Here is a 26,504-nt window from a genome sequence, read left to right as displayed (position 1 = left end):
CAAGGCATCGCCATAACCTCTCCATTACGCCCTTTCAAACACGCAATAGCTGCTTCACGTATTCATTTTTCCCGAGAACAGTCGGGGAATGGAACAACCTAACTAATGACGTTGTTTTACAGCCATCACTTGAAAAGTTTGCCTTGTGTTTAACTGCATAATATATATATGTGCATATGTGTGTATGTATATGTATGTATATATGTGTATATATTTGAAATTGTGTAGAATTATCACCCGTGTTTTTTCCAATCCTTGCGTATGTGACTCTGTTTCTGGAATATTTATTATCCTGTACATTTTGAATTGTATTTTGTCGCCATGGTTGATCATGTATTCGTGAATTTTGTATATCAGTTTTTCCCTTTTTTTTGTAATTCCGAGAACTGTACTTTGCTTCCGTATTTTTGTTCTTGTTCACCTAGGAATATTTATGATTGTACTTCCCACCCTGCTATAATCCCTCATTTGGGATTGCAGTATCTACAAATAAAATAAATAAAATAAAATATTTGCTATGAACATGAAGTCGCTTACATCACTTAGCACTGAAAAAAAAATAACTTAGCAATCACGTAGATGCACTTCTACTGCATTTTCGAAGTCATTGACATCTTTTAAAACAACAATTTTGTTCGGCGATTTGTTCCACATTTCTATGACATCTGGGAAAAAAGAATATCAATATGTGTCAGTATTTGCATGGTTTTATGATGCAATCGTGGTTTGTTCGGGGATTTTTTTTTGCCTGGAGAACGTAAATATTTGAGCTTATCTATCTTCAGTTGATCGTGCATTATTTGCAACAATACTTTCAGCCTATATTTATTTCTACGTAGTTCTAGAGGATCTAGGTTGCATTTTCGTAACATCAGACAGTGTGACTGATTCCTTCCTTCGGTACGTTGAACAAATAAAGCACGCCGTTAGTCTCTATATTTTTGCTAGCTTCTTCTTAAGAATAGCTTGATGGGGACTCCAAACAACGGGTGTATATTCTAGTACTGTCCTAATGAAGGTGGTGCATGGAATATTTATGTCGCGCGATGCATCCTGCAGCTTCTTCCTTAATAAATATAACTTTTGATAGGCTTTCGTGCGAATATTATCTGTATGCTCATTCCATGTTAATATTTGCGTAATTGTTACCCCGAGGCACTTGAACTGGGTTGTATTTACCAACAAGTGTTCACCAATGCTCTACACAAAGGAATGGATTGTTTTCTTTTTGCTGATCTGTGTAAATGTAGATTTAGAATAATTTATTGCCATTTTCCATTTCCTACACCAGTTATTGAAGTTTTACAAAGAGTTCTGAATTTTGATTTGGTCGTCTAGTTTGGTAATTGCGGCATAGATTAAGCAGTCATCTGCGAAAAGTTTAACATGAACACCCTCTTCTGCCACACTACTGATATCATTGATGTACAGAAGAAACAATAGGGATCCCAACACAGAGTCTTGGGGCACTCCCGAAAGTACCCCAGAGTGGCGTAACAAAGTCTTTTTCTCGTTCTTTTTAGCTGATTACACTACGTATTTGGAAAAGCACATGTGGTTCATGGAGCTCATTATTATTTTTATTTAGGTTAACATATTTATAGCCAAGGAAATAAACTTGGCTTTCTTCCTCTATTTTTCTTTCTGTGTAAAGGTGCTACTGTGCTGAAAACAGGGGCAATATATCTAGAAGGGTGCACGTTTGGGTTTGATAATAGAGCATGCTTTAAATTTTAATAAAGAGTGCTATAAAAACAAATTGAAAAGATTGTTCTGCTCTCTGTCCCTTCTATTCTTATTGCCCTCTCTGTTGAAACTGAATTCATGCTCCGAAACACTTTTCTTGCTACAATATCTCCTACCCAACACTCTTGATGATTCCTATTGTTTCTGTAGAAAAAATGTATAGGGTATACTGCTGCCAAATAGCCATTTATTGAACCCTGTATGTCCTACAGCAAAGCTCGGTTTCACTATAAGGAATTCCCGTAGATAAACAGAATACTTGGTAGCGTAGCATGTGGCTGTAAAGACTGATTAAAATGCCTTCTATCGATACAATATTTGGGGAAATTCACCCAAGTTATTTTCTCGGGCCTCTGTCTGCATGAAGTTTCCTAGAGGGAACTCTGGCTGTAGTATCTATAGGAGCTGCAATGAACGGTGCTTCAGTGAGCATGGGAATAATGGGTGGCACACGAAATTGTCTGATCTTTGTACTTTCAACTCCATTTGGCTTCGCGTTGCTAAAGCAGCTTTGTCATAAAACAAAAATCGTCAGCCAGTGTTCAGCAGTTGCACTTCACTACCTTAACCTTTTAGGCTCACCACTTCAAATCGGCTCATTAAGTTCGCAACCGTTCACTCTTTCATTCGAAACCAAACCAAAACACAGAAATAAAAAAAGCCACAAGTGCGTTCACCGCCCGCGAGTACAAAGGCTAGGCAAATCCGTGTACTATCCATAATCCCCATAATCGCTGAACGATTGCGGCGCCTGAGTCCCTTCTAGTTCACTTTAATAAAGTCTATGTCTGTCAAACGTGATTTGTTGTCGTGCTGAGCCAGGTAGGTGAAAACTTCGAGTGCCGGGCTCAGGCTGGGCCCGGCACTCGAAGTCGTGGCTCATGCAGTGCTTTATTGTAAAGCCTGTATACAGTACGGGTATGTTTTTAAAGCATGAAAGTTATTTTCACTGCGTTTCACCGTATTTCTAAGCAGATGCAAAGCTGTGTGGTTGAACACCTTCTTGCCACGCAGACGACATGTGTTCGATCTCCACTCGGACTGATACATTTTTATTATTTGTTTTATTTGTATCGTTCTCGATTTTGTGGTCACGGACAAGGGAATTTTTTTCACTCACAACCAATGATGCCAACGTCAGAATTTCTGCAAAATGAGCTCTTTAACCCTATTGTAAAAGAGTTAGCTGTGAGCCTTACTTTGCATAACATTATAACTTGTTGCTATGCATTCATTGCTTCGCCTTGCAGGGAAATTCGAATAGCATAGAACTTGATAGCAGCATTCAGAAAAGAAAAAAAGGGAGGGGGGATGACGGTAATGGCATTCAGAAAAAGTGGGAGGACTGTCAGGCTCCTAGAGCATCCTAAAAGACTAAGTGCACAGGACTGCTCATAAAGTGCATGTCAATATTCTCGTTTATTTCACCGCTGTACTGAATTATACTCAGCAGTTATCACGCTTGTGCGTTCACTTTTAAAAAATGGGTAGCAGTACAGAGCTAAAGAAGTCTCAGTTGCATCGCAAGGGTTCGGTAAGGAAGCAATAGTAACCAATTGCAATTTCATATGAAGTGAGGCTGACAACTGACTTTTTTGGATCCAGTTTCATCTAACTCTACAAAACGCTGGTAGCCACGCCAGGGATCACATTTGTCACGCATTCTCTTTGCGATGAAAGCACAGCATGTCGAAGTCTATAAGAGCGGCACGCTAATGGCTGTTAAATTAGTGCACGTGCCAGCGATTGAGATTGTGCCCTTAGAAGCCAAATTTACAGTTGCTACTCAAGTGACACCCCTCCTCCATCGCGTCTTTTCATGCTCATTCATGACAAGTATAGCGTTTGCTCTCCACTTCGACAGGAGGCGTCCCGAGAGGGTTGATGTTTTCGCATGTGCCCTCTTAGCAACGGCGGTGGGCGAGCTTGTTAAGATTCCTACTTCAGCAGCCACTTTCATGCCCCTGCTCGCGCGCTTTTACCTGTGGGTTGAAAACATGATGCGCCAGGGTATGTTATTAATTTGGACTTAATACGGGACATGACGGTGATAGTGTCCACATTATTGCTTGCGCAATAATACGGCTACTGCACAATTTAGCTTGGTGTTTGAAAAATGCAGCGTTGGGCTGATGTTGCTTCACAAGTACTGTGAAACAGGGCTACGTTCTTTCTGATGACTGCTTCAAACTTGTTTGATAAGGCCTTTCTGGCTGCTCCAAGCCTGCTGGACATCTTTCTGCATGCACCAAGTCTGCTACAAAAGACACTCTTGCCTTCCTTTAAATATGAAAATGATTGTAACTCAATGCTAGGTGTGCCACACAACAACCACCAGAACGCAAATCATCCAGTATGTTTCTTTAAAAGGCACAGAATGATTGGAAACAGCCTTTAATATTGGTGGGAAAGTGAAATGTCAAGCAAACATTTTATCTCGTCTACCAGGATTTTGAAGTTGAAGTTTGAAGACTAATAACTTTCACTATTGTGCACCGATTTTGATAATTTGTGTGCACCTCAGTAATTGGCAATGCACACTCTGGCGCTGCACAATGCAGAAAAAAAGACATTACAGGCCTCTTTAACTGTATTTGATCTCGAAGTACTGACAGTTGTATTTTCATTCTATAAGTTTAAACTGTCACTTATGTCTGAAAACTGCCAAATTATTCCTAAAGTTTCATTTTCTTTGATTAGAGATGTGAAACAGAATGAAAGCAAGTTACCAAGGCATTCTTTCTTTAATTTATTCACATTAATGAAAAATTTTCTTGTTCTTTGGTAAGGGAGTGGAAGCATGTAAAGGAGCACTGACATTAAATTTCAAGATCAAGATGTACCCATTATTCGATCGCTTGGTATGCATAGGTCTTCTTGGCCAAACTTGAACAGCTGTTGTCACGTGGAAGTTATTTTAACTCGATGTCAAACAGCGTAGAAAAGCTGAGAAGAAAAAAAAAAAAACAGAAAATAGACTGCCCTGCAATATCGACACTAGTCCTACGTGTTCAGTGTGATACATTCCACAAATACCATCCTGAGTGACTGTGCCCTAGTAGCGATGACGTGTATGATCCTAGTGTTCTCATTGTGGCGCTGAAATGCAGAAATGCACTCGCTGATCGAGTCTGATATTTGTCGCACTGGTTTGAATGATTTCGTGAAATTATCAAGATCAAAACCACCTTCAGAAGAACGGCGAAAGAAAAGAGCATGATTAAACGTGGGCTTGTCGGCCAGCATGTCGAGAAATTGTTGCGAGTTGCAGGTGAGTTGCAGTCGTCTCGTTCGAAGCATGGAAAAAGCGCAATGAGGGCGCCTTTTCATATCACGCATGTGTTACACATCAGCACCACCACAAGCTATCAAAAGTGGAACAGTGTATAGTCAGATATCGCTAACAAGTAACACGCAGGTATCGTTGAATTTTAGTTCATCTGTGGACTTTGCATCCACGTAAAAGTGGTAATACCGTGTTAACTGCGAGAGGCTGGATAGATGGGGCCATCTGGAGGCGCAAAAAAGAACCTGACAAGCAGGAAATAGATTTTATTTCTAAGCTGATGCTCATTTGCGATAGCTATATTGCATTGACCCCTCTGCGTATACCTGAATGCTTTGCACGCCTAAACACACCAATATAGCTAACTGAGACACACGAGCGAACATGGCTGAAGCATGCATTCGTGGGCTACTCTGCAGTGCTGCTTGGAACGGCGCCCATTATGGAATCACTGTTCTGCAAAAGGTTGATCGAAGCAAAAATAATTCGCGACGTCGCGAAGCCCCGGGATTCCAAGCTCCAGACTATCGTATTGAACCCGAGTTGACTCTTTCTACGGTGACGACAGCAGTTCAGGTGACAAGGCATGACTGAATGTGTCCGCCTAGCAGACGAAATGCTTACGGAGCAGCTGAGCGTGACGTCACTCTTCTCTGTGCAGAAGTGGTCAGCTATAGCGTGATCTGGAGGTGACCGCGAGATAGTGCCGCTGCTGGTGCTCCCTGCACTAAAAATGGCGGGATTGCCGGCCGTTTTGAATAGTCTAGATACCAGTGCTATAAATCAATAAAAGTGATGGTTATTCATCCCTCAGTTACGTTTCAGGTTGTGATTCGCTGCTACGGGGTCTATAGCTACTCGCTGACGCAAAAATCTTGGCATGAGTGAATTTGATGTCAGTGCTCCTTTAAAAAAGAATATTGAATATATTACGATTCTTCGTAATGCAAAATCTGACCACATTTGTATGCATGTTTTCATTTTGGGGGTCCCTTGGCAGCAGTAGTGATCAGCTTCGGCCTCAACGGTGTGAGTGGGAGGATCTTCTCAGCCACAATGCATGGCTTCTGTTCCAGTGGCACAAATCTTAGGGACCTCCTGAAAGCAGTGCCGATAAGCGTCTGCTTCGGTGGCGCAGATTTTAAATGCTATGCTGACATCTCATTGTGTCTTGTAGCACCCTGCCTTCCTTTTCACTCTTATGTCATATGCTTCATGTTTGCTTTCATCTGTCACTGTGCTTTTTCACTTTATTACTCCCAGTTACAATCGGACCCGAGCTAACGGGGGAGTTTTGACCCCCTCCCACGCCTAGCCGTGCGTGGCTTTGCCGTGTCCGGGGAAAAGGGGATCCTCGGGGTTGAGCCAATGCTGGGTGATTGGACCGTTAAGGCCCCCCGGCAGAGGCAACGCACCCCTTTGGCCCCGGCTTCACGTAGACGGCACCCCTGGGCTGACCCACCCAGGGGAAATCGGCAGTCGCCTTTTCCTATCTCTCTCTGCCTGCATCTTCGTCTTTATCTCTCACTATCTATCTGTCCTGTCTTCTACTCTCTTCTGTTTACTTCCAATTTTCCTGGCGGCAAGGGTTAACCCTGCGCAAATAGCCTACCTTGGTCTAGGCGCATTGGGTTATGGCAGTGTTGTACGGCTGACATCTGCAAGCTTTCAGCACCTGCAAACTTGCAGCGTCCCCTTGTTGGGATCCGTGGTGGGTGGCCGCCAACGCTGCTGAACAAAAATAAGACCGGCATGCATGGCGCATTCCCTCTACTGTCTGATCGTACCGGCCTAAAGCGGGTACGCACCGACGACATAAATTTCTTCAACCAGCCAATAGAAACTTTTCCCCACTTCCACGTCATTCACTGTGAAAAAAACGGAAAGCAAGCCAGGACCGTATCTCCTTTCGTAGTTGCCAGGTGTCTTACTGAAACTCTCGGGGCTGGATACAAAGTAACCAAAATGGCTAGCGGAGACCTTCTTCTAGAAATTCGGGACAAAACACAATTTGTAAAGCTAGACAGCCTCCCAACGTTGGGTGACGTACCGATCACCGTAACACCATACAGATCTATGAACATCACTCGCGGAGTGGTATCTGACGCAGACTTACTTGACTTGACCGAAACTGAACTTTTGGAAGGGTGGAAGAGCCAAAATGTCAGTAATGTATAGAGAATTATTATCAGAAGAGATAATAAGGAAATACCAACGAAACACTTAATACTCACGTTTGCATCCAGTAAACTACCAGATTCCATTCAAACAGGGTACATGAAAACATGTATCGGGCCGTATATACCAAACCCTCGTCGTTGCTTCCAATGCCAGAGGTATGGCCATGGCTCTAAAACCTGTCGTGGTCGCCAGACTTGTGCACAATGTGTAGTCCTAGGCCACGTGTCTGAGAACTGCAAACAACCGCCACACTGTGTAAACTGCGAAGGAAACCATGCCGCATATTCACGCTCCTGCACATGCTGGAAAAAAGAAAAAGAAATAATTACATTAAAGGGGAAGGAGAACATATCATTTAAGGAAGCACGGCGAAGAGTCACTCCATTCTATGGACCTACATACGCTGATGCGGCACGTTAGGGGGCACCGCCGCATCAGCCTTCGCCACTCCTTCGGCCCGCGCATACGGAGCCGGCGATTGTGGCACCTGCCCCCAAGGCGGTTGTGGCACCTGCCCCCAAGGCGGTTGTAGCCCAGGCTACACCGCCTACTCCCAAACAGAGACCGGAAACTCCAGAGTCCTCGGGTCTCAAGGTCTCACCTCACCAGGCGAGGCCCGAAATCCGAACTAACAGCCCGCTTGTGCGGGCATCCAGTGCCTCCGAGGAGGCAATGGATACGTCGGTACCCTTGGTGCCGAAAGAGCGGCGTGGCTCCTTGGAGCGCGCCAAGAAAACAAAAAAGCAAATAACAGGGCCTGGTTACGGCCCTGTTAAGTGAACTCAAATTCCCTGTCTAAACAGCCACTCGCTTTTCGTACGCACAGCACTATTTTACATTCATCATGAACACTCAAATTATACAATGGAACGTCAGGGGCCTTCTCAGAAACGTTGACGACATCCAAGAACTCTTACACGAACACTCACCAAGAGTGCTGTGTGTACAAGAAACACACCTTAATTCAAAACACACAAATTTTCTTCGTAAATACGTTATTTTTCGAAAGGACTGTGATGATGCCATGACATCATCCGGAGGTGTTGCCATCATAGTGAATCAAGGAATTGCATGCACACCCTTACAACTCCAAACATCCCTTGAGGCATTGGCTGTTCGAGCGGTTCTTTTTGATAAACTAATCACAATCTGCACTATTTACATTCCTCCTAGCTATCAGCTGCAAAAACGTGATTTAAACTTCTTAATTGATGAACTTCCGGAGCCTTATGTTCTCCTTGGAGACTTCAATGCACATAGCAGGCTATGGGGAGACTCTCGTTGCGACGCGCGAGGTCGACTGATTGAACAATTCCTTCTCTCGTCGAACGCATGTCTCCTAAATAGAAAAGAACCAACCTATTATAATCTCGCACATAACACCTACTCCTCCATAGACTTAAGCATAGTATCTCCATCTCTTGTGCCTCTACTCCAGTGGAAAGTCGTCAGTAATTTGTACGGAAGTGACCACTTTCCCGTAGTTTTGAGCACAACTACAGCAACTGAGTGTCCACCCCGTGTTCCCAAATGGCTCATAAACAGAGCCGACTGGGAACGGTTTTATACCATCGCTCCTATAGATTGGAGTGACATATGTACTTTAAGCATTGATGTTGCTGTCGACTTCTTCACAGCTTTTTTGATTGATGCTGCAACAAAATGCATCCCACAAACAAATGGACACCCAGGAAAACGGCGTGTGCCATGGTGGAACTCTGAATGCCGAAACGCGCGCAAACAGCAAAACAGCTTGGAGGCTGCTTCGGAACTCGCCGACAGCTGAAAATCTTGACACCTTCAAGAAAATAAAGTCTCAAGGCAGGAGAACGCGTCGGCAGGCCAGAAGAGAAAGCTGGCAGAAGTTTTTGTCAGGGATCAATTCATACACACAGGAGGCTAAAGTCTGGAACATGGTCAGTAGGATAGCAGGAAAACAAGTACACACACTTCCACTCGTGGACACTCAGGGTGATACTTTGGAAGATCAGGCAAACTTCCTCGGTGCACACTTCGAACAGGTGTCCAGCTCATCCCACTATACTGACACTTTCCAAAAATACAGAACAAGAATAGAAAAGCAGAAACTCGGAACAAAAATGCACTAGATCCGAGGCATATAACCAAGCTTTCAGTCTAGCTGAGCTGCGAATGTCTCTAAACTCCTGCAAAACTTCTGCCCCAGGTTCTGACCGTGTGGTGTATGAAATGTTAAAAAACCTACCAATCGAAACACGAAAAACCTTACTTTGTTTGTAGAATGCTATCTGGTTTTCTGGCACTATTCCTACCTCCTGGAAAGAGGCTATTATTATTCCCATTATGAAAGAGGGCAAGGACCCTTCTTTACCCTCGAGTTGCAGGCCTATAGCACTTACAAGCTGCTTGTGCAAAGTCTTCGAAAAAATGATAAACTGCCGACTTGTACATTTTCTTGAAATAAATAATTTGCTCGACCCATTTCAGTGCGAGTTTCGAGAAAGTAGATCCACCACAGACCACCTTGTTCGTATCGAGGCACAGATCAGAGACGCCTTCGTCCATAAACAATATTTTCTCTCTGTGTTCCTCGATATTGAAAAGGCTTATGATACAATATGGCGTTTCGGAATTCTGAGAGACCTGTCCCACCTTGGCGTGCACGGAAGAATGTTTCACATAATCGAAAGTTACCTGTCAAACCGGACATTACGTGTCCGTGTGGACAGTGTTCTCTCCCAAACATTTGTCCAGGAAACACGCGTGCCACAAGGTGGTATACTTAGTTGCACACTTTTTATTATTAAAATGAATTCTTTGCACTTGTCCATCCCCCGCAATATGTTCTATTGTACATATGTCGACGACGTTCAGCTTGGCTTCAAGTCATGCAACTTGGCAATGTGTGAGCGGCAGGTTCAGCTGGGTTTAAACAAGGTCTCCAAATGGGCAGATGAAAACGAATTTCGACTTAACCCACAAAAAAAGCACGTGTGTCTTGTTCTCTCGAAAGAGAGGCATGCACTCGGAACCTGACATTCGACTGAACGGGCAACGTCTGTCTGTCAAAGCCGAGCATAAATTCTTAGGCTTAATCTTGGACAACAAGTTGACCTTCGTACCGCACATGAAGTATTTAAAAACAAAATGTTTAAAAGCCATCAATGTTATAAAAGTGTTGTCACGTACTACTTGGGGTAGGGATAGGCAATGCCTCATGAATCTGTATCGAAGCCTCATTCGCACCCGCTTAGATTATGGCGCCGTTGTTTATCAGTCTGCAACTCACAGTGCTTTGAAAATGCTGGACCCCGTGCACCATTTGGGCATCCGCCTTTCTACGGGTGCTTTTCGCACCAGCCCCGTAGAAAGCCTTTATGTTGAGTCAAATGAGTGGTCGCTTCATCTGCAGAGAACTTACATGTCCTTTGTTTATTTCCTTAAGGTGAAAGCAGACAAGAAGCACCCCTCATACTCTACTATTAATGATTTGTCGAGCTCCATTCTGTTTCAAAACAGGCCTTCGATGAGGCAGCCCTTCTCAGTTCGCCTGAAAAGTCTAGCTGAGGAAACTGGAGTCTCACTTGAACACAGTTTAATGGCTCCTGTAGCATATCCGCCACCGTGGCAATGGCAGACTATAGACTGCGATGTGTCCTTTCTTGAAGTTACAAAAAATGCGCCTATTGCCCATTTCCGAACATACTTCCTGGAACTTCAACACAAATACACACGTCCTGAGTTCTTTACAGATGCCTCCAAGTCCAACTCCTTTGTGTCCTACGCTGTTGTCGGCCCATCCTTTTTGGATGCTGGCCCTCTACATCCAGGCACAAGTATCTTCACAGCGGAAGCTTACGCGATGCTTGTGGCAGCTAAACACATCAAACAACTACAAATACAAAAAGCAGTAATTTATGCAGACTCCCTCAGTGTGGTAACGGCTCTGCACAGTCTTAAAAAACAAAAAAACCCGGTCCTCGTCTCACTTTACTCCATTTTATGCACACTCTACACACTCAGCCAACATGTTGTAGTGTGCTGGGTGCCAGGGCACCGAGAGATTCAAGGCATTGTGAGGGCGGATCAGCTCGCTGCATCCGTCCACAAAAGCAGTGCCCCTACACCCATATCAATCCCAGCCCTTGATCTTAAGCCGTCTCTCAAACGAAACCTCAGGGTGTACTGGCAGAGCAAGTAGATACACACACACAAAACAAACTACACATGATTAAGCCACACCTTGGTCATTGGCTGCCAGTATCAAAATCGCGTCATACAGAGGTAATACTAACGAGACTCAGGATAGGACACACATACACGACACACACATATCTTTTGTCCGGTGGCGATCCACCATTGTGTGACAGATGTGGTGAAGCATTGACAATCCTTCACATGTTAATTCAGTGCAAACACTTAGAATCTCTAAGAAAACAGCATTTTCCGTTACCCTACCGACAACATATACCTTTACACCCTGCAATGTTCGTTGGTAGGGAACCACTTTTTAGTTATAAATCATTATTAGCGTTTTTAAAAGAAATTCATAATTTTCATATCATATACCCAGGCATTCCGTAGCACGACCTCTCCAGAGAGGTTTTTGCTGCGGTGGCTACACAACAAAGCACTTGCCTCACGGCCCTTGGACGCAAGGGTACGAACGAGTGAGGCACTTGTGCTAATGCCATACATGTCCGCCATCGTTTTTATTATCACCAACTTTTGTCATCTATTCGCACCACACACACACCTTTCACGGCATGGTCATGATTTTATTACTTGTATGTTTTTACCTGCCTTACCGCGAGGAATTCTATGGCCCTTATACAGCCGCTAATCGCAATCATTGTTCACATTCCTTATCCCATGAACTGGCGCTCTTTGGCCATCAAATAGCCCTTGCGCCAAAAAACACCATATATCATCATCATCATCCCAGGTACAACGCTCAACGCAGGAACAGGTGCCCAAGAGTTGCATTCTAAAAATTCTATATATTCTGTCACGGTGTTTGAGCTTTTTTTGTTCTTGTATGTGGTATAGGCAGACTAACAATTACCTTCTTTCTATAAAATAAATTCTGTTTCTTTTACTCATTCCAGCTCTTGTCAAAGATTATTGAAACACAAGAACTGAGTCCACCTGTGAAAGACGTCTTCAAAAGGATGCAAAACTTCAACAATGTACCCAGAAAAGAAAAGCCTCTCAAGGTAACCGAGTGTTCAATGTTATGCTTCACCAAACACTGATGTGTGTTTTCACATGTTCTGCTGATGGAACGCTGGAGCGAAGTTATATTTTCCTTGTATTAGTAATTAATTTTCACAGCGTTTACTGGGGCTTGTGTAATGCTTGCAGTAAAAATGCTTTGAGTTCTATGGGAGCCAGTGACTTAAAAGGCCCCTTGCAGGTTTAAGTATTGCTAACAAACAAGCACAGCCCTGCCGCGGTGGTCTAGTGGCTAAGGTACTCGGCTGCTGACCCGCAGGTCGCGGGTTTGAATCCCGGCTGCGGTGGCTGCATTTCTGATGGAAGCGGAAATGTTGTAGGCCCGTGTGCTCAGATTTGGGTGCACGTTAAAGAACCCCAGGTGGTCGAAATCTCCGGAGCCCTCCACTACGGCGTCTCTCATAAACATATGGTGGTTTTGGGACGTTAAACCCCACATATCAATCAATAAACAAACAAGCAGAGCATATACACTTCTTGTTGTCAATCATATCTGCAAATTATAGAACACTCGCATGCCCTGAAAGTGTTTGAAATTAAAAAACAGGAGGTTTCATCCCCTTTTTATCTTAGAAGTTGTGCTTTGAAAGAGTATGTGAAAGATAATAGGCACCTTCCTATGTCGACAATGTGTTGTTAATGGGTACTTAAAGCACTTAGGCTCAGGTGCATGCTAAAGAACATAAGGTGGTCGAAATTGCTCCACAATAATAATATCTGGTGTTTTCCATCTCAAAACCACGAGATGAATATGACAGACGTCGTAGTGGAAGGCTCTGGAGATTTTGACCGCCTGGTGGTTTTAATGTACTCTGACTTTGCAAGCTACACGGGCGTCTACCATTTCGCCTCCATCAAAATGCGACCACCGCGGTCGAGGTTGAACCCGCGACCTTCAGGTCAGCAGCTGAGCACCGTAGCCACTGTTCCACTGAGGCGAACAAAATTGCTCCTCAATTTTTCACTGTGTAATCATAGTCATATTGTGGCTTCGACACATAAAATCGCGAAGTGTTGCATAACATTGGCATTACGTTAGTGGTTTTCTTTTTTTTTTTGTATGCTTGTGCAAGTCTATATATTTGATGCGATTTGCCTATAAAGCTGGGTTGGAAATTGTTGTTCTGTCCTCTTGTGTTGGTCTGCTCAGCCATTTTTTTCCTGTAATGCGCTATACCAGTTCAAGGATGGAAACGACATTGACAGCACATGCAGCAGGCTAAAGGATGCGAGCAGATGGTGCAGGCAGCGCGGAAGTATGTCGTAGTTCTCGTGTCCTGTTTCACATGCTAGATGGCTACAGTTGACCCCGTTGGCACGTCCTTCTTAGGGCCTGTACACGTGCTATCCTCACAGCCGCACCGCACATGCCACATGCCGGGACACCTGCCACTTGCAAGCAGAGGGTGTCGAGCAGCGAGACACAATACGTGAAACATCGCGGTTGTTTGATCAACATCCATGCTTATACATACCGCACATAGGAATCCATACCACGCCAGAAAAGAATTGAAGCAGCTACAGGCAGGTAGCTGCTTGCCAGGAAAGATACAGGCAGGTACCCCTTGCCTGTATCTTTCTTACTGCAGCAGTGGGCAGCATGGCTTCGATGCAGTACAAATCCCTGCAAGCAGCCAGAAAATGTTGAGAAGGGAATTGCCATCCCGTCACAGCACTGTCTCTTCAACGCCAGAAGCATATATGGGTGCAGTCCTCTTTGAGAGACTTCTCTCTGTTTTCCTGTGATTTTTTTGTGAGAGTAACCTTTCTAAACCACAGTGCTGTATTACTGACACAATGGCTGCTCGAGCTATTCACACTACAATCAAGCATGGGTGGCGCTCGCGCATGCTCTTGCCGCGGTACACTGTGATCGGTTTGCCTTGGCCCTAGCGGCTGACTTGTGTCGTGACACGCCGCCAAGTACCCTTTTACAGTCCACCTTCTACCCAGCGCTGGCTTCCCACATGGCATTATTTGTAGAAAGAAGAGAGATAAATTCCAAGCTTTTCTATAATTCATTGTAAATCCCAGGCCGCGTGCAGGGCTAGAATACTTGGCTCGAGTGTTCTTAGGAGCCTAAACTACCAATTGGCAGCGTTGTCTGACCATGCCCAAAAAGTGTTGCTAAGGGCCCCTAAACCACCTGAGGTCCAAATTTAGCTGTGGTGTTGCAGTTATGCACAAATGTACAATGAACATGTATAGCTGTGAAAATTTTTCAAAATAGTGCCGTAAAAGCAGTTATGTGCATTTGAAGATACAAAAGACACCCTCGCTTTTTTCACTCTTTTCTTCGCTCGTTGGCTTGTCCCTCCTTCTGGCCAAGTGTTCCTCCTCACTGCACGAGCAAGAATAACAGCAAGTCCACGTATCTGCGAGTGAAGAAACAGGCTTTAAAGATGATGATCAGTTGACATGTTGATGTGACGACGAACGTTGAACGGATGGGGAATGTTTCAAGGCACAGAAAGGAGAAGGAATTGTTTCTTGGAATTTGGGCACTCTTTTAGCGCTGCCGCATTTGTATTGCTTATTGTGACAGCATTCTGAAATCAATGCGCCCATTTACTTGAAATCTTAAAAAGGAGGAAGACCCCGCAGGGGCGCCTGCGCAAGTAGGCGTTTGGTGTGTAGCGACACCACGGACCCGAGCTAACGGGGGGTTTCGGCTCCCTCCCACGCCTAGCCGTGCGTGGCTTTGCCGTGTCCGGGGAAAAGGGGATCCTGGGGGTTGAGCCGACGCTGGGTGATTGGACCTTTAAGGTTCCCCGGCAGAGGCAACACACTCCTTTGGCCCCGGCCTCACGTAGGCGGCACCCCTGGGCTGACCCACCCAGGGGAAATCGGCAGTCGCCTTTTCCTATCTCTCTCTCTGCCTACATCTTTGTCTTTATCTCTCACTATCTATCTGTCCTGTCTTCTACTCTCTTCTGTTTACTTCCATTTTTCCTGGCGGCAAGGGTTAATCCTGTGCAAATAGCCTACCTTGGTCTAGGCGCATTGGGTTATGGCAGTGTTGTACGGCTGACGTCTGCAAGCTTTTAGCACCTGCAAACTTGCAGTGTGTTTTTGTTGGGCTCCGTGGTGGGTGGCCGCCAACGCTGCTGAACAAAAATAAGACCGGCATGCATGGAGCATTCCCTCTTCTGTCTGATCGTACCGGCCTAAAGTGTGTACGCACCGCCGACATAAATTTCTTCAACCAGCCAATAGAAACTTTTCCCCACTTCCACGTCATTCACTGTGAAAAAACTGAAAAGCAAGCCAGGACCGTCTCTCCATTCCTAGTTTCTAGATGTCTTACCGAAACTCTTGGCACAGGATACAAGGTAACCAAAATGGCTAGTGGAGACCTTCTCCTCGAAATCCGTGACAAAGAACAATTTAAAAAGCTAGACCGTCTTTCAGATTTCGGTGGCATACCAATAACCATAACACTACATAGATCAATGAACACAACTCGCGGAGTGGTATCTGACATGGACTTACTTGACTTGACTGAGACTGAACTTTTGGAAGGGTGGAAGAGCCAAAATGTCACTAATGTACAGAGAATCATTATCAGAAGAGATAATAAGGAAACACCGACAAAACACTTAATACTCACGTTTGCATCCAGTAAACTACTGGAATCTATTCAAACAGGGTACACAAAGACATCTATCAGGCCGTACATACCAAACCCTCGTCGTTGCTGCCAATGCCAGAGGTATGGCCATGGCTCTAAAACCTGTCGTGGTCGCCAGACTTGTGCACAATGTGGAGTCCTAGGCCACAGGTCTGAGAACTGCAAACAACCGCCACACTGTGTAAACTGCGAAGGAAACCATGCCGCATATTCACGCTCCTGCACATACTGGAAAAAAGAAAAAGAAATAATTACGTTGAAGGTGAAGGAGAACATTACATTTAAGGAAGCACGGCGAAGAGTCGCTCCATTCTATGGACCTACATACGCTGATGCGGCGCGTCAGGGGGCACCGCCGCACCAGCCCTCGCCACTCCTTTCGGCCCGCGCATACCGAGCCGGTGGTTGTGGCACCTGCCCCCAAGGCGGTTGTAGCCCAGGCTACACCGCCTACTCCCAAACAGAGACCGGAGACTCCAGAGTCCTCGGGTCTCAAGGTCTCACCTCACCAGGTGAGGGCCGAAATTCGAACTAGCAGCCCGCACGTGCGGGCATCCCGTGCCTCCGAGGAGGCAATGGATACGTCGGTACTCTTGGTGCCGAAAGAGCGGCGTGGCTCCTTGGAGCGCGCCAAGAAAACAAAAAGCAGATAACAGGGCCTGGTGACGGCCCTGTTAAGTGAACTCAAACTCCTTGTCTAAACAGCCACTCGCTTTTCGTACACACAGCACTATTTTACATTCACCATGAACACTCAAATTATACAATGGAACGTCAGGGGCCTTCTCAGAAACCTTGACGACATCCAAGAACTCTTACACGAACACTCACCAAAAGTGCTGTGTGTACAAGAAACACACCTTAATTCAAAACACACAAATTTTCTTCGTAAATACGTTATTTTCCCAAAGGACCGTGTTGATGCCATGACATCATCCGGAGGTGTTGACATCATAGTGAATCAAGGAATTGCATGCACACACTTACAACTCCAAACATTGAGGCAGTGGCTGTTCGAGCGGTTCTTTTTGATAAACTGATCACAATCTGCACTATCTACATTCCTCCTAGCTATCAGCTGCAAAAACGTGATTTAAACTCCTTAATTGATGAACTTCCGGAGCCTTATGTTCTCCTTGGAGACTTCAATGCGCATAGCAGGCTATGGGGAGACTCTCGTTGCGACGCGCGAGGTCGACTGATTGAACAATTCCTTCTCTCCTCGAGCGCGTGTCTCCTAAATCGAAAAGAACCAACCTATTATAATCTCGCCAATAACACCTACTCCTTCATAGACCTAAGCATAGTATCTCCATCTCTTCTGCCTCTACTCCAGTGGAAAGTTGTCAGTAATTTGTACGGAAGTGACCACTTCCCCATGGTTTTGAGCACAAATACAGTAACTGAGTGTCCACCACGTGTTCCCAAGTGGCTCATAAACAGAGCTGACTGGGAACACTTTTATACCATCGCTCGTCTAGGTTGGAATGACATATGTACTCTGAACATTGATGTTGCTGTCAACTACTTCACAGCGTTTTTGATTGATGCTGCAACAAAATGCATCCCACAAACAAATGGACACCCTGGAAAACGGCGTGTGCCATAGTGGAACTCTGAATGCCGAAACGCGCGCAAACAGCAAAACAGAGCTTGGAGGCTGCTTCGGAACTCACCAAGAGCCGAAAATCTTGACACCTTCAAGAAAATAAAGTCTCAAGGCAGGAGAACGCGCCGGCAGGCCAGAAGACAAAGCTAGCAGAAGTTTTTGTCAGGGATCAATTCATACACCATCATCATCATCATCAGCCTGACTACGTCCACTGCAGGACAAAGGCCTCTCCCACGTTCCGCCAGTTAACCCGGTCCTGTGCTTGCTGCTGCCAATTTATACCCGCAAACTTCTTAATCTCATCTGCCCACCTAACCTTCTGTCTCCCACTAACCCGCTTCCCTTCTCTGGGAATCCAGTTAGTTACCCTTAATGACCAGCGGTTATCCTGTCTACGCGCTACATGCCCGGCCCAGGTCCATTTTCTCTTCTTTATTTCAACTATGATATCCTTAACCCGCATTTGTCCCCTAATCCACTCTGCTCTCTTCTTGTCTCTTAAGGTTACGCCTACCATTTTTCTTTCCATTGCTCGCTGCGTCGTCCTCAATTTAAGCTGAACCCTCTTTGTGAGTCTCCAGGTTTATGCTCCGTGCCTAAGTACCGGCAAGATACAGCTGTTATATACCTTCCTCTTGAGGGATAGTGGCAATCTACCTGTCAGAATTTGAGAGTGCTTGCCGAATGTGCTCCACCCCATTCTTATTCTTCTAGTTACTTCAATCTCGTGGTTCGGCTCTGCGGTTATTACCTGCCATAAGTAGACATAGTCTTTTACAACTTCAAGTGCACTATTACCGATCTCCAAGCGCTGCTCCTTTCCGAGGTTGTTGTACATTACTTTCGTTTTCTGCAGATTAATTTTAAGACCCACCTTTCTGCTCTCCTTGTCTAACTCCGTAATTATGAGCTGCAATTCGTCCCCTGAGTTACTCAGCAATGCAATGTCATCAGCCAAGCGCAGGTTACTAAGGTATTCTCCATTAACTCTTATCCCTAACTGTTCCCATTCTAGGCTTGTGAAAACCTCCTGTAAGCACGTGGTAAATAGCGTTGGGGAGATTGTGTCCCCCTGCCTTACACCCTTCTTGATTGGTATTCTGTTGCTTTCTTTATGAAGCACTATGATAGCAGTTGATACCCTGTAGATTTCTTCCAGAATGTTTATATATACTTCATCGACGCCCTGATTCCGCAGTGCCTGCATGACGGCTGATATTTCTATTGAATCGAACGCCTTCTCGTAATCTATGAAGGCTATGTATAGTGGTTGGTTATACTCTGAGCATTTCTCTATTACCTGATTGATAGTATGAATGTGGTCAATTGTTGAGTAGCCTGTTCGAAATCCTGTTTGTTCTTTTGGTTGATTGAATTCTAATGTTTTCTTTACTCTGTTAGCAATTACCTTTGTAAATAGCTTGTATACTACAGAGAGCAAGCTGATCGTCCTGTAATTCTTCAAGTCCTTGTCATCTCCTTTGTTATTTATTAAGATTATGTTAGCGTTCTTCCAAGACTCTGGTACTCTTCCCATCAGGAGACACGTCGTAAGCAGGGTGGCTAGTTTTTCTAACACAATCTGTCCTCCATCTTTCAGCAGATCTGATGTTACCTGATCCTCACCAGCAGCTTTGCCTCTTTGCATGCTCTCCAAAGCTTTTCTGACTTCTTCTATCATTACTGGTGGGGTGTCATCTGGGTTACTGCTAATTCTTATAGTATTAAGGTCGTGGTTGTCTCGGCTACTGTACAGATCTCTGTAAAAGTCCTCCGCTATTTTATCTATCCTATCCATATTGGTAGTTATTTTGCCTTCTTTTGTCCCTTAGTGCATACATCAGACTTTTGCCTATCCCAAGTTTCCTCTTCACTGCTTTGACGCTTCCTCCGTTTTTCAGAACGTGTTCAATTCTCTCCATGTTATACCTTCTTACATCGCATACCTTACATCTATTAATCAACTTCGAAAGCTCTCCCAGTTCTATTTTGTCTGTTGTGCTTGACACTTTCATGATTTGACGCTTCTTAATTAGGTTCTTCGTTTCCTGGGAAAGCTTGCCAGTGTCCTGTCTAGCTACCCTGCCTCCAACTTCCACTGCACACTCCGTAATGATACTCGTTAGATTATCATTCATTGTATCTACACTAAGGTTGGTTTCCTCACTAAGACCCGAGTACCTGTTCTGCAGCGACACTCTGAATTCCTGTACTTTCCCTCTCAGTGCTAGCTCATTGATTGGCTTCTTGCGTATCAGTTTCTGTCGTTCCTTCTTCAAGTCTAGGCGAATTCGAGACCGTACCATTCTATGGTCACTGCATCGTATCGTGCCAACCGCTTCCACATCCTGCACGATTCCTGGGTGTGCACTCATTATAAAGTCTATTTCATTCTTATTTTCGCCATTAGGGCTCCTCCATGTCCACTTGCGGTTTTCTCGTTTTCGGTAGAAGGTATTCAAAATCCGTAAATTATTGCGTTCTGCGAATTCTACTAGTAGCTCTCCTCTGGCGTTTCTAGTACCGATGCCATAATCTCCTACTGCCTGGTCTCCAGCCTGCTTCTTCCCTACCTTTGCAATAAAGTCGCCCATCACTATAGTATACTGTGTTTTTACCATACTCATTGCCGATTCCACGTCTTCATAAAAGCTTTCCACAAAGGCGTCATCATGGCTGGATGTAGGCGCGTAAGCCTGTACTACCTTCATCTTGTATCTTTTATTCAGTTTAATTACGATACCTGCCACCCTTTCATTAATGCTATAGTATTCCTCTATGTTGCCAGCTATGTTTCTGTGAATTAGGAACCCCACTCCCAGTTCTCTTCTGTCAGCCAAGCCCCGATTGCAAAGGACGTGCCCATTCTGTAGCACCGTATAGGCCTCATCTGTCCTCCTAACCTCACTGAGCCCTATTATATCCCATTTAACACCCTCTAGCTCCTCGAATAGTACAGCTAGACTTCCCTCACTAGATAAGGTTCTAGCGTTAAACGTTGCCAAGTTCAGGTTCCAAGGGTTCAAGTTCAGGTTCCAATTCATACACACAGAAGGCTAAAGTCTGGAACATGGTCGGTAGGATAGCAGGAAAACAAGTACACACACTTCCACTCGTAATCACTCAGGGTGATAACTTGGAAGGTCAGGCAAACTTCCTCGGTGCACACTTCGAAGAAGTGTCCAGCTCATCCCACTATACTGACACTTTCCAAAAATACAGAACAAGAATAGAAAAGCAGAAACTCGAACACAAATGCACTAGATACGAGGCATATAACCAAGCTTTCAGTCTAGCTGAGCTGCGAACGTCTCTAAACTCCTGCAGTACTTCTTCCCCAGGTTCTTACCGTGTGGTGTATGAAATGTTAAAAAACCTACCAATCAAAACACGAAAAACTTTACTTTGTTTGTACAATGCTATCTGCTTTTCTGGCACTATCCCTAACTCCTGGAAAGAGGCTATTATTATTCCCATTTTGACAGAGTGCAAGGACCCTTCTTTACCTTCGAGTTATAGGCCTATTGCACTTACAAGCTGCTTGTGCAAAATCTTCGAAAAAATGATAAACTGCAGACTTGTACATTTCCTTGAAACAAACAATTTGCTCGAACCATTTCAGTGCGGGTTTCGAGAAAGTAGATCCACCACAGACCACCTTGTTCGTATCGAGGCACAGATCAGGGACGCCTTCGCCCATAAACAATATTTTCTCTCTGTATTCCTCGATATCGAAAAGGCTTATGATACAACATGGCGTTTTGGAACTCTAAGAGACCTGTCCCACCTTGGCGTGCACGGAAGAATGTTTCACATAATCGAAAGTTACCTGTCAAACCGGACATTCCGTGTCCGAGTGGGCACGGTTCTTTCCCAAACATATGTCCAGGAAACAGGCGTGCCACAAGGTGGTGTACTTAGCTGCACACTTTTTTTCATCAAAATGAATTCCTTGCGCTTGTCCATCCCTCGCAATATGTTTTATTGTACATATGTCGATGACATCCAGCTTGGCTTTAGATCTTGCAATCTGGTAATGTGTGAGCAGCAGGTTCAGTTAGGTTTAAACAAGGTCTCCAAATGGGCAGAGGAAAACGGATTCCGACTGAACCCACAAAAGAGCACGTGTGTCTTGTTCTCCCGAAAGAGAGGCATGCACTCAGAACCAGACATTGAACTGAACGGTCAACGTCTGTCTGTTAATGCGGATCATAAATTCTTAAGATTAATCTTGGACAACAAGTTGACCTTCGTACCGCACTTCAAGTATCTAAAAACAAAATATTTAAAAGCCATGAATGTTTTAAAAGTGTTGTCACGTACTACGTAGGGTAGTGACAGGCAATGTCTCATGAACCTGTATAGAAGCCTCATTCGCACCCGCTTGGATTATGGGGCCGTTGTTTATCAGTCTGCGACTCAAAGTGCTTTGAAGATGCTGGAGCCCGTGCACCATTTGGGCATCTGCCTTTCTACGGGTGCTTTTCGCACCAGCCCCATAGAAAGCCTTTATGTTGAGTGAAATAAGTGGTCGCTTCATCTGCAGAGAACTTACATGTCCTTTGTTTATTTATTTTATTTTATTTATTTATGACATACTGCAGGCCCCACAAGGGGCCCAAGCAGGAGGGGCATAATCACTCAAGTATAAACAAACCGACAATACAAGGTAAAATACAGCAACTTCTACAAAGAAAAAGAAACATACTGTCTCAATTTTCTATATGTTCAATCCCATCAATACTACGGACAACAGATATGGGCAGATCATTCCAGTCAGATATGGTGCGTGGATAGAAGGAAAATTTGAAGACGTTTGTTCTGGCGCTGTAGGGGGTCAGGGATGCAGCGTGTCGATGTCGAGTACGCCGAGAAGTCAATGGCTGAGTAAACTGCTCAGGGCTAATGCCGAGTTTGTTGCTCTTAAGCTGGTAAAGAAATTTAAGCCTTTCTATTTTACGTCGTGCCTGCAACGTTTGGATCCCGTGCTCATTCATGAGAGTAGTGGGCGAGTCTGATAAATGATATTTTGAGTAGATAAAGCGAACCGCTTTGCGCTGTATCATTTCAAGAGCCTGAATATTTTTTTGCTTGTGCGGGTCCCAAACTGAGCATGCGTATTCGAGTTTCGGTCTAATAATCGATGTGTATGCAAGAAGTTTAACACTTGGAGGAGCTAATTTAAGTTTGTGTCTGAGAAGGCAGAGCTTGCGAAAAGAGGACGCACAGACGTTGGAAACGTGCTGATTCCAACTTAGGTTGTTTGTAATGGTGACACCAAGGTACTTGTAACAACTGACTTCACAAAGCGGCCGTTCAGGAAGCTCATAGGAAAACGACAAGCTGTTTTTCTTTTTAGTAATTTTCATGAAGACCGATTTTTCGGCATTTAACTTCATATTCCACTTTGTGCACCATGCCTGTATGCTAAGAAGGTTAGAATTTAATTGAATTTGATCCTCGTGGGAAGTTATTTCGTTAAAAAGAATACAATCATCCGCAAATAGTTTAATTTGTACTGGGCTGGTAATCACATCAACAATATCATTAATATATATAAGAAACAAAAGAGGGCCTAGTACACTACCTTGCGGAACGCCAGATGTGACGGGTAAAGATTTGGAACATTTATCATCAATACTAACATATTGCGTGCGGTCAGGTAGATAAGAAGAAATCCAGTTTGTTATAAGGGCCGGAAGTCCAATTGCCTGTAGTTTGAGCACGAGTTGCAAATGTGGAACAAGGTCAAAGGCATTTCGAAAATCCAGGAAAATTACGTCGACCTGGCCAGTCTTATCAAGGACGCCGGCAAAACTGTGAACAATAGAGGTTAATTGAGTGACAGTAGAAAATCCTTTTCTAAAACCATGTTGGAAGCAGGATAGTAAACCGTTATCGTTGAGAAACTTGGAAATGTAGTTAGCTATAATATGTTCTAAAATTTTACAGCAAGATGATGTTAATGAAATGGGACGATAATTACCAGGAACCATGACATCGCCTTTTTTAAACACGGGAACAATGCATCCGACTTTCCAATCAAAGGGTAGGACACCAGAAGATAATGATGTGTTGAAAATTGCCACAAGAAAGGGTGATAATGCTTCAGCGTAACGGGAAAGAAAAACGTTCGGTATCCCGTCAGGACCAGGTGAAGACTTAGTGTTTAGGTTAAGCATCATAGAAATCACACCAGATATAGACACAATATCAGCATTGATTCTGCAATTGGAAACAGTTTGGGGCATAGGCTCATGTACTGTCGAAAATACACCGTGGAAATAAGCGTTGAAATGCTCAGCAATGTCTGCCTTATCAACGAGGAGCGCATTATCGTGACGTAATTTTTCAATAGGTTTTCTTTTGTTCGACAAGAAGTTCCAAAATTTCTGCGGAGCAGATCGAATGAAATTTGGCAACTCGTGCTCAAAATAACTTCGTTTAGTGCTTGCTACGGCTTGATTAAGGGCTAATTGAGTGGTTTGAATGATGTCACGAGAGGACACTCCTCGCTTCAGGCGTTTTAATTTTCTTTTCAAGTGTAAAATATCCCGTGAAATCCAAGGGGTTAGCTTACGCGTCTTTTTTACCTTGTCTGGAACAAAATGTTCGATACAGTGAAGACACATGTTCTTGAAAGTATCCCACATTTGGGCAGTGTTAGAACCGTGGAAGTTGCTTAGGCGGAGTTCTAAATAATCTAACACAGATTCATCATGGGCACGGGAAAATTTTTTAACGCGAATACATTTAGCTCGAAGCACAGTACACACTTTTTCCACAGAGCTTGAAAAAGACACCATATGGTGGTCAGAAAGACCATTTTCAATGCAGACATAATAATTTTGTATTGATTGACTTACAAAAACAAGGTCAAGTACAGAAGCACAGGTCATGCCGACACGTGTTGGTTGCTTCACCACCTGGCGCAAATCATGGCACATCATTATATCTAGTAGATACGAGGTTTGCGGGGATTGTCCGACACTGGCAAAAGCGGAGTCCCAATTTACGTTAGGCATGTTGAAATCGCCCACAAGAAATATTCTGTCATGCTTGTATGACGCCATGTGTTCGTGTAAGTCATGCAGAAACCGAGGAGGCGAGTCAGGTGCACGATACACAGCAAAGATAAGAAATGAACGCCCACAGAAGGATACCTTCAAAGAAAGGCTTTCGTGGTCGTCGATCTGATTAAGAAGCGTCGCATCAAGAGCACATTTTACGAGCACAGCAACACCGCCTCCGCTACGATTTCTATCTCGACGATACACCCGATAGGAGGAGGGGAAAACGACATCATCGCTGATATCGTCACACAACCAGGTTTCCGTGATAACAACAATGTGCGGACTATTGCCAAGAAGAATGGACTCCAGTTGCTCGGATTTATTAACGATGCTGCGTGCGTTAATATTTAGGAGGCGCAGTTGTTTAGAATCGGGGCGTTCAGGTCATGTTTTATGTTTACTGGACTGGGAACTGGCAATTTTAATCCTCGAGTTTTTGCAGTCATCCCTTACATACCTATCCCGATCAACCATAAGTTTGTCATGTACAAGATTAACCTTCTTGCCTTGTCTCTTTTCTTCTTTGGCGCTGTTCCAGAGCAGTTTACGTTTACGGAGTGTTTCCTTAGAATAGTCATTTTGAACAGAAATATCTGTACCCTTTAGCTTACGGGCATTCGATATAGTTTGCTGCTTTTCGTTGTAATCCTGAAAATATACGATAACTGGGCGACTGCCACCGGGCTTGCCTAATCTGTGAATTCTACCTACTGATTTGCATTTGACCTCAAGTTTATGTTCAAAAACCTCAGTGAGTACAGCTTCTTTCAGCATGTCCTCGGTTTCTTCCGGTGGCTCAGGTATGCCGAAAACAACTAGGTTGGACCGCCTGCTCCTGTCTTTAAGATCAGTAATTTTAGCTTCAAGCGTGGCCACTGTCACCTTCAGAGCATCAATACAGGCAGTACGTTGTTCCAGTACAGCGAAACGCGAGTTCCAATCGGAAATAATTTTTTCCATGTTTTCTTGTTGCGCCTTTATCGCAGCTATGTCCGAAGGAATTTTGTTATGACCATCCAGTAGCTCCTTCAGCATTTTCTCGACAGGCCCAGGGTTCACCTCAACATCCCCACACAGAAGTAATGAGCATACGCAGTAAACGTCATACGCAATACAAAGGCGCTGATGGGGCACGGCAAGACCAGAAGACCAGGGCAATCGCTCCTTATTGTACAGTAGTGAGTACCCACCTGCACAATGCGGAAGAATGGCGTTTTAGGCCACATGTTCGCTCCGGGTCCGCCGTGCCCACTGAAGCTGAAGTTCTGGATGCCAACTTTTATAGGGGACGCAGACGAGATCACATGATGCGAAGGGGGCGGAGCAAGCTCGATGACAGGGTAGCAATTACTGGCGATGCAAGGGCCCATCTTGGGTGAATCCATACGGCACGTGTAGGCTGTTGATACGTCGGTTGCGCAGTGCGTTCCGGCCAGACCGAACAGGAAAACCTGCACAATGCGGAAGAATGGCGTTTTAGGCCACATGTTCGCTCCGGGTCCGCCGTGCCCACTCCTTAAGGTGAAAGCAGACAAGAAGCACCCCTTATACTCTACTATTAATGATTTGTCGAGCTCAATTCTGTTTCAAAACAGGTCTTCAATGAGGCAGCCCTTCTCAGTTCGCCTGAAGAGTCTAGCTGAGGAAACTGGAGTCTCACTTGAACACAGTTTAATGGCTCCTGTAACATACCCGCCACCGTGGCAATGGCAGACTATAGACTGCGGTATGTCTTTTCTAGAAGTTATGAAATGTGCACCT

At 44.5% G+C, this 26,504-nt stretch overlaps 1 protein-coding gene across 4 annotated transcripts in view; it reads left to right on the top strand.

The window, feature by feature from the left end:
- Positions 1 to 26,504, top strand: part of LOC119185722 (uncharacterized) — a 65,907-nt gene that overhangs the window by 8,364 nt on the left and 31,039 nt on the right. For all 4 annotated transcript variants that reach the window (XM_037434616.2, XM_037434615.2, XM_037434612.2 and 1 more), the window contains exon 3: positions 12,301 to 12,408. In XM_037434616.2, coding sequence (XP_037290513.2) covers positions 12,364 to 12,408 — 45 coding nt within the window. In that variant the 5' untranslated portion in view covers positions 12,301 to 12,363. The remainder of the gene's footprint in view (positions 1 to 12,300; positions 12,409 to 26,504) is intronic.

Source organism: Rhipicephalus microplus, chromosome X, assembly GCF_043290135.1.
Source record: "Rhipicephalus microplus isolate Deutch F79 chromosome X, USDA_Rmic, whole genome shotgun sequence".
Classification (NCBI taxonomy): domain Eukaryota; kingdom Metazoa; phylum Arthropoda; class Arachnida; order Ixodida; family Ixodidae; genus Rhipicephalus; species Rhipicephalus microplus.
Note: the sequence above shows the minus strand (reverse complement) of the source record. Positions and strands in the feature narration are given on the sequence as shown.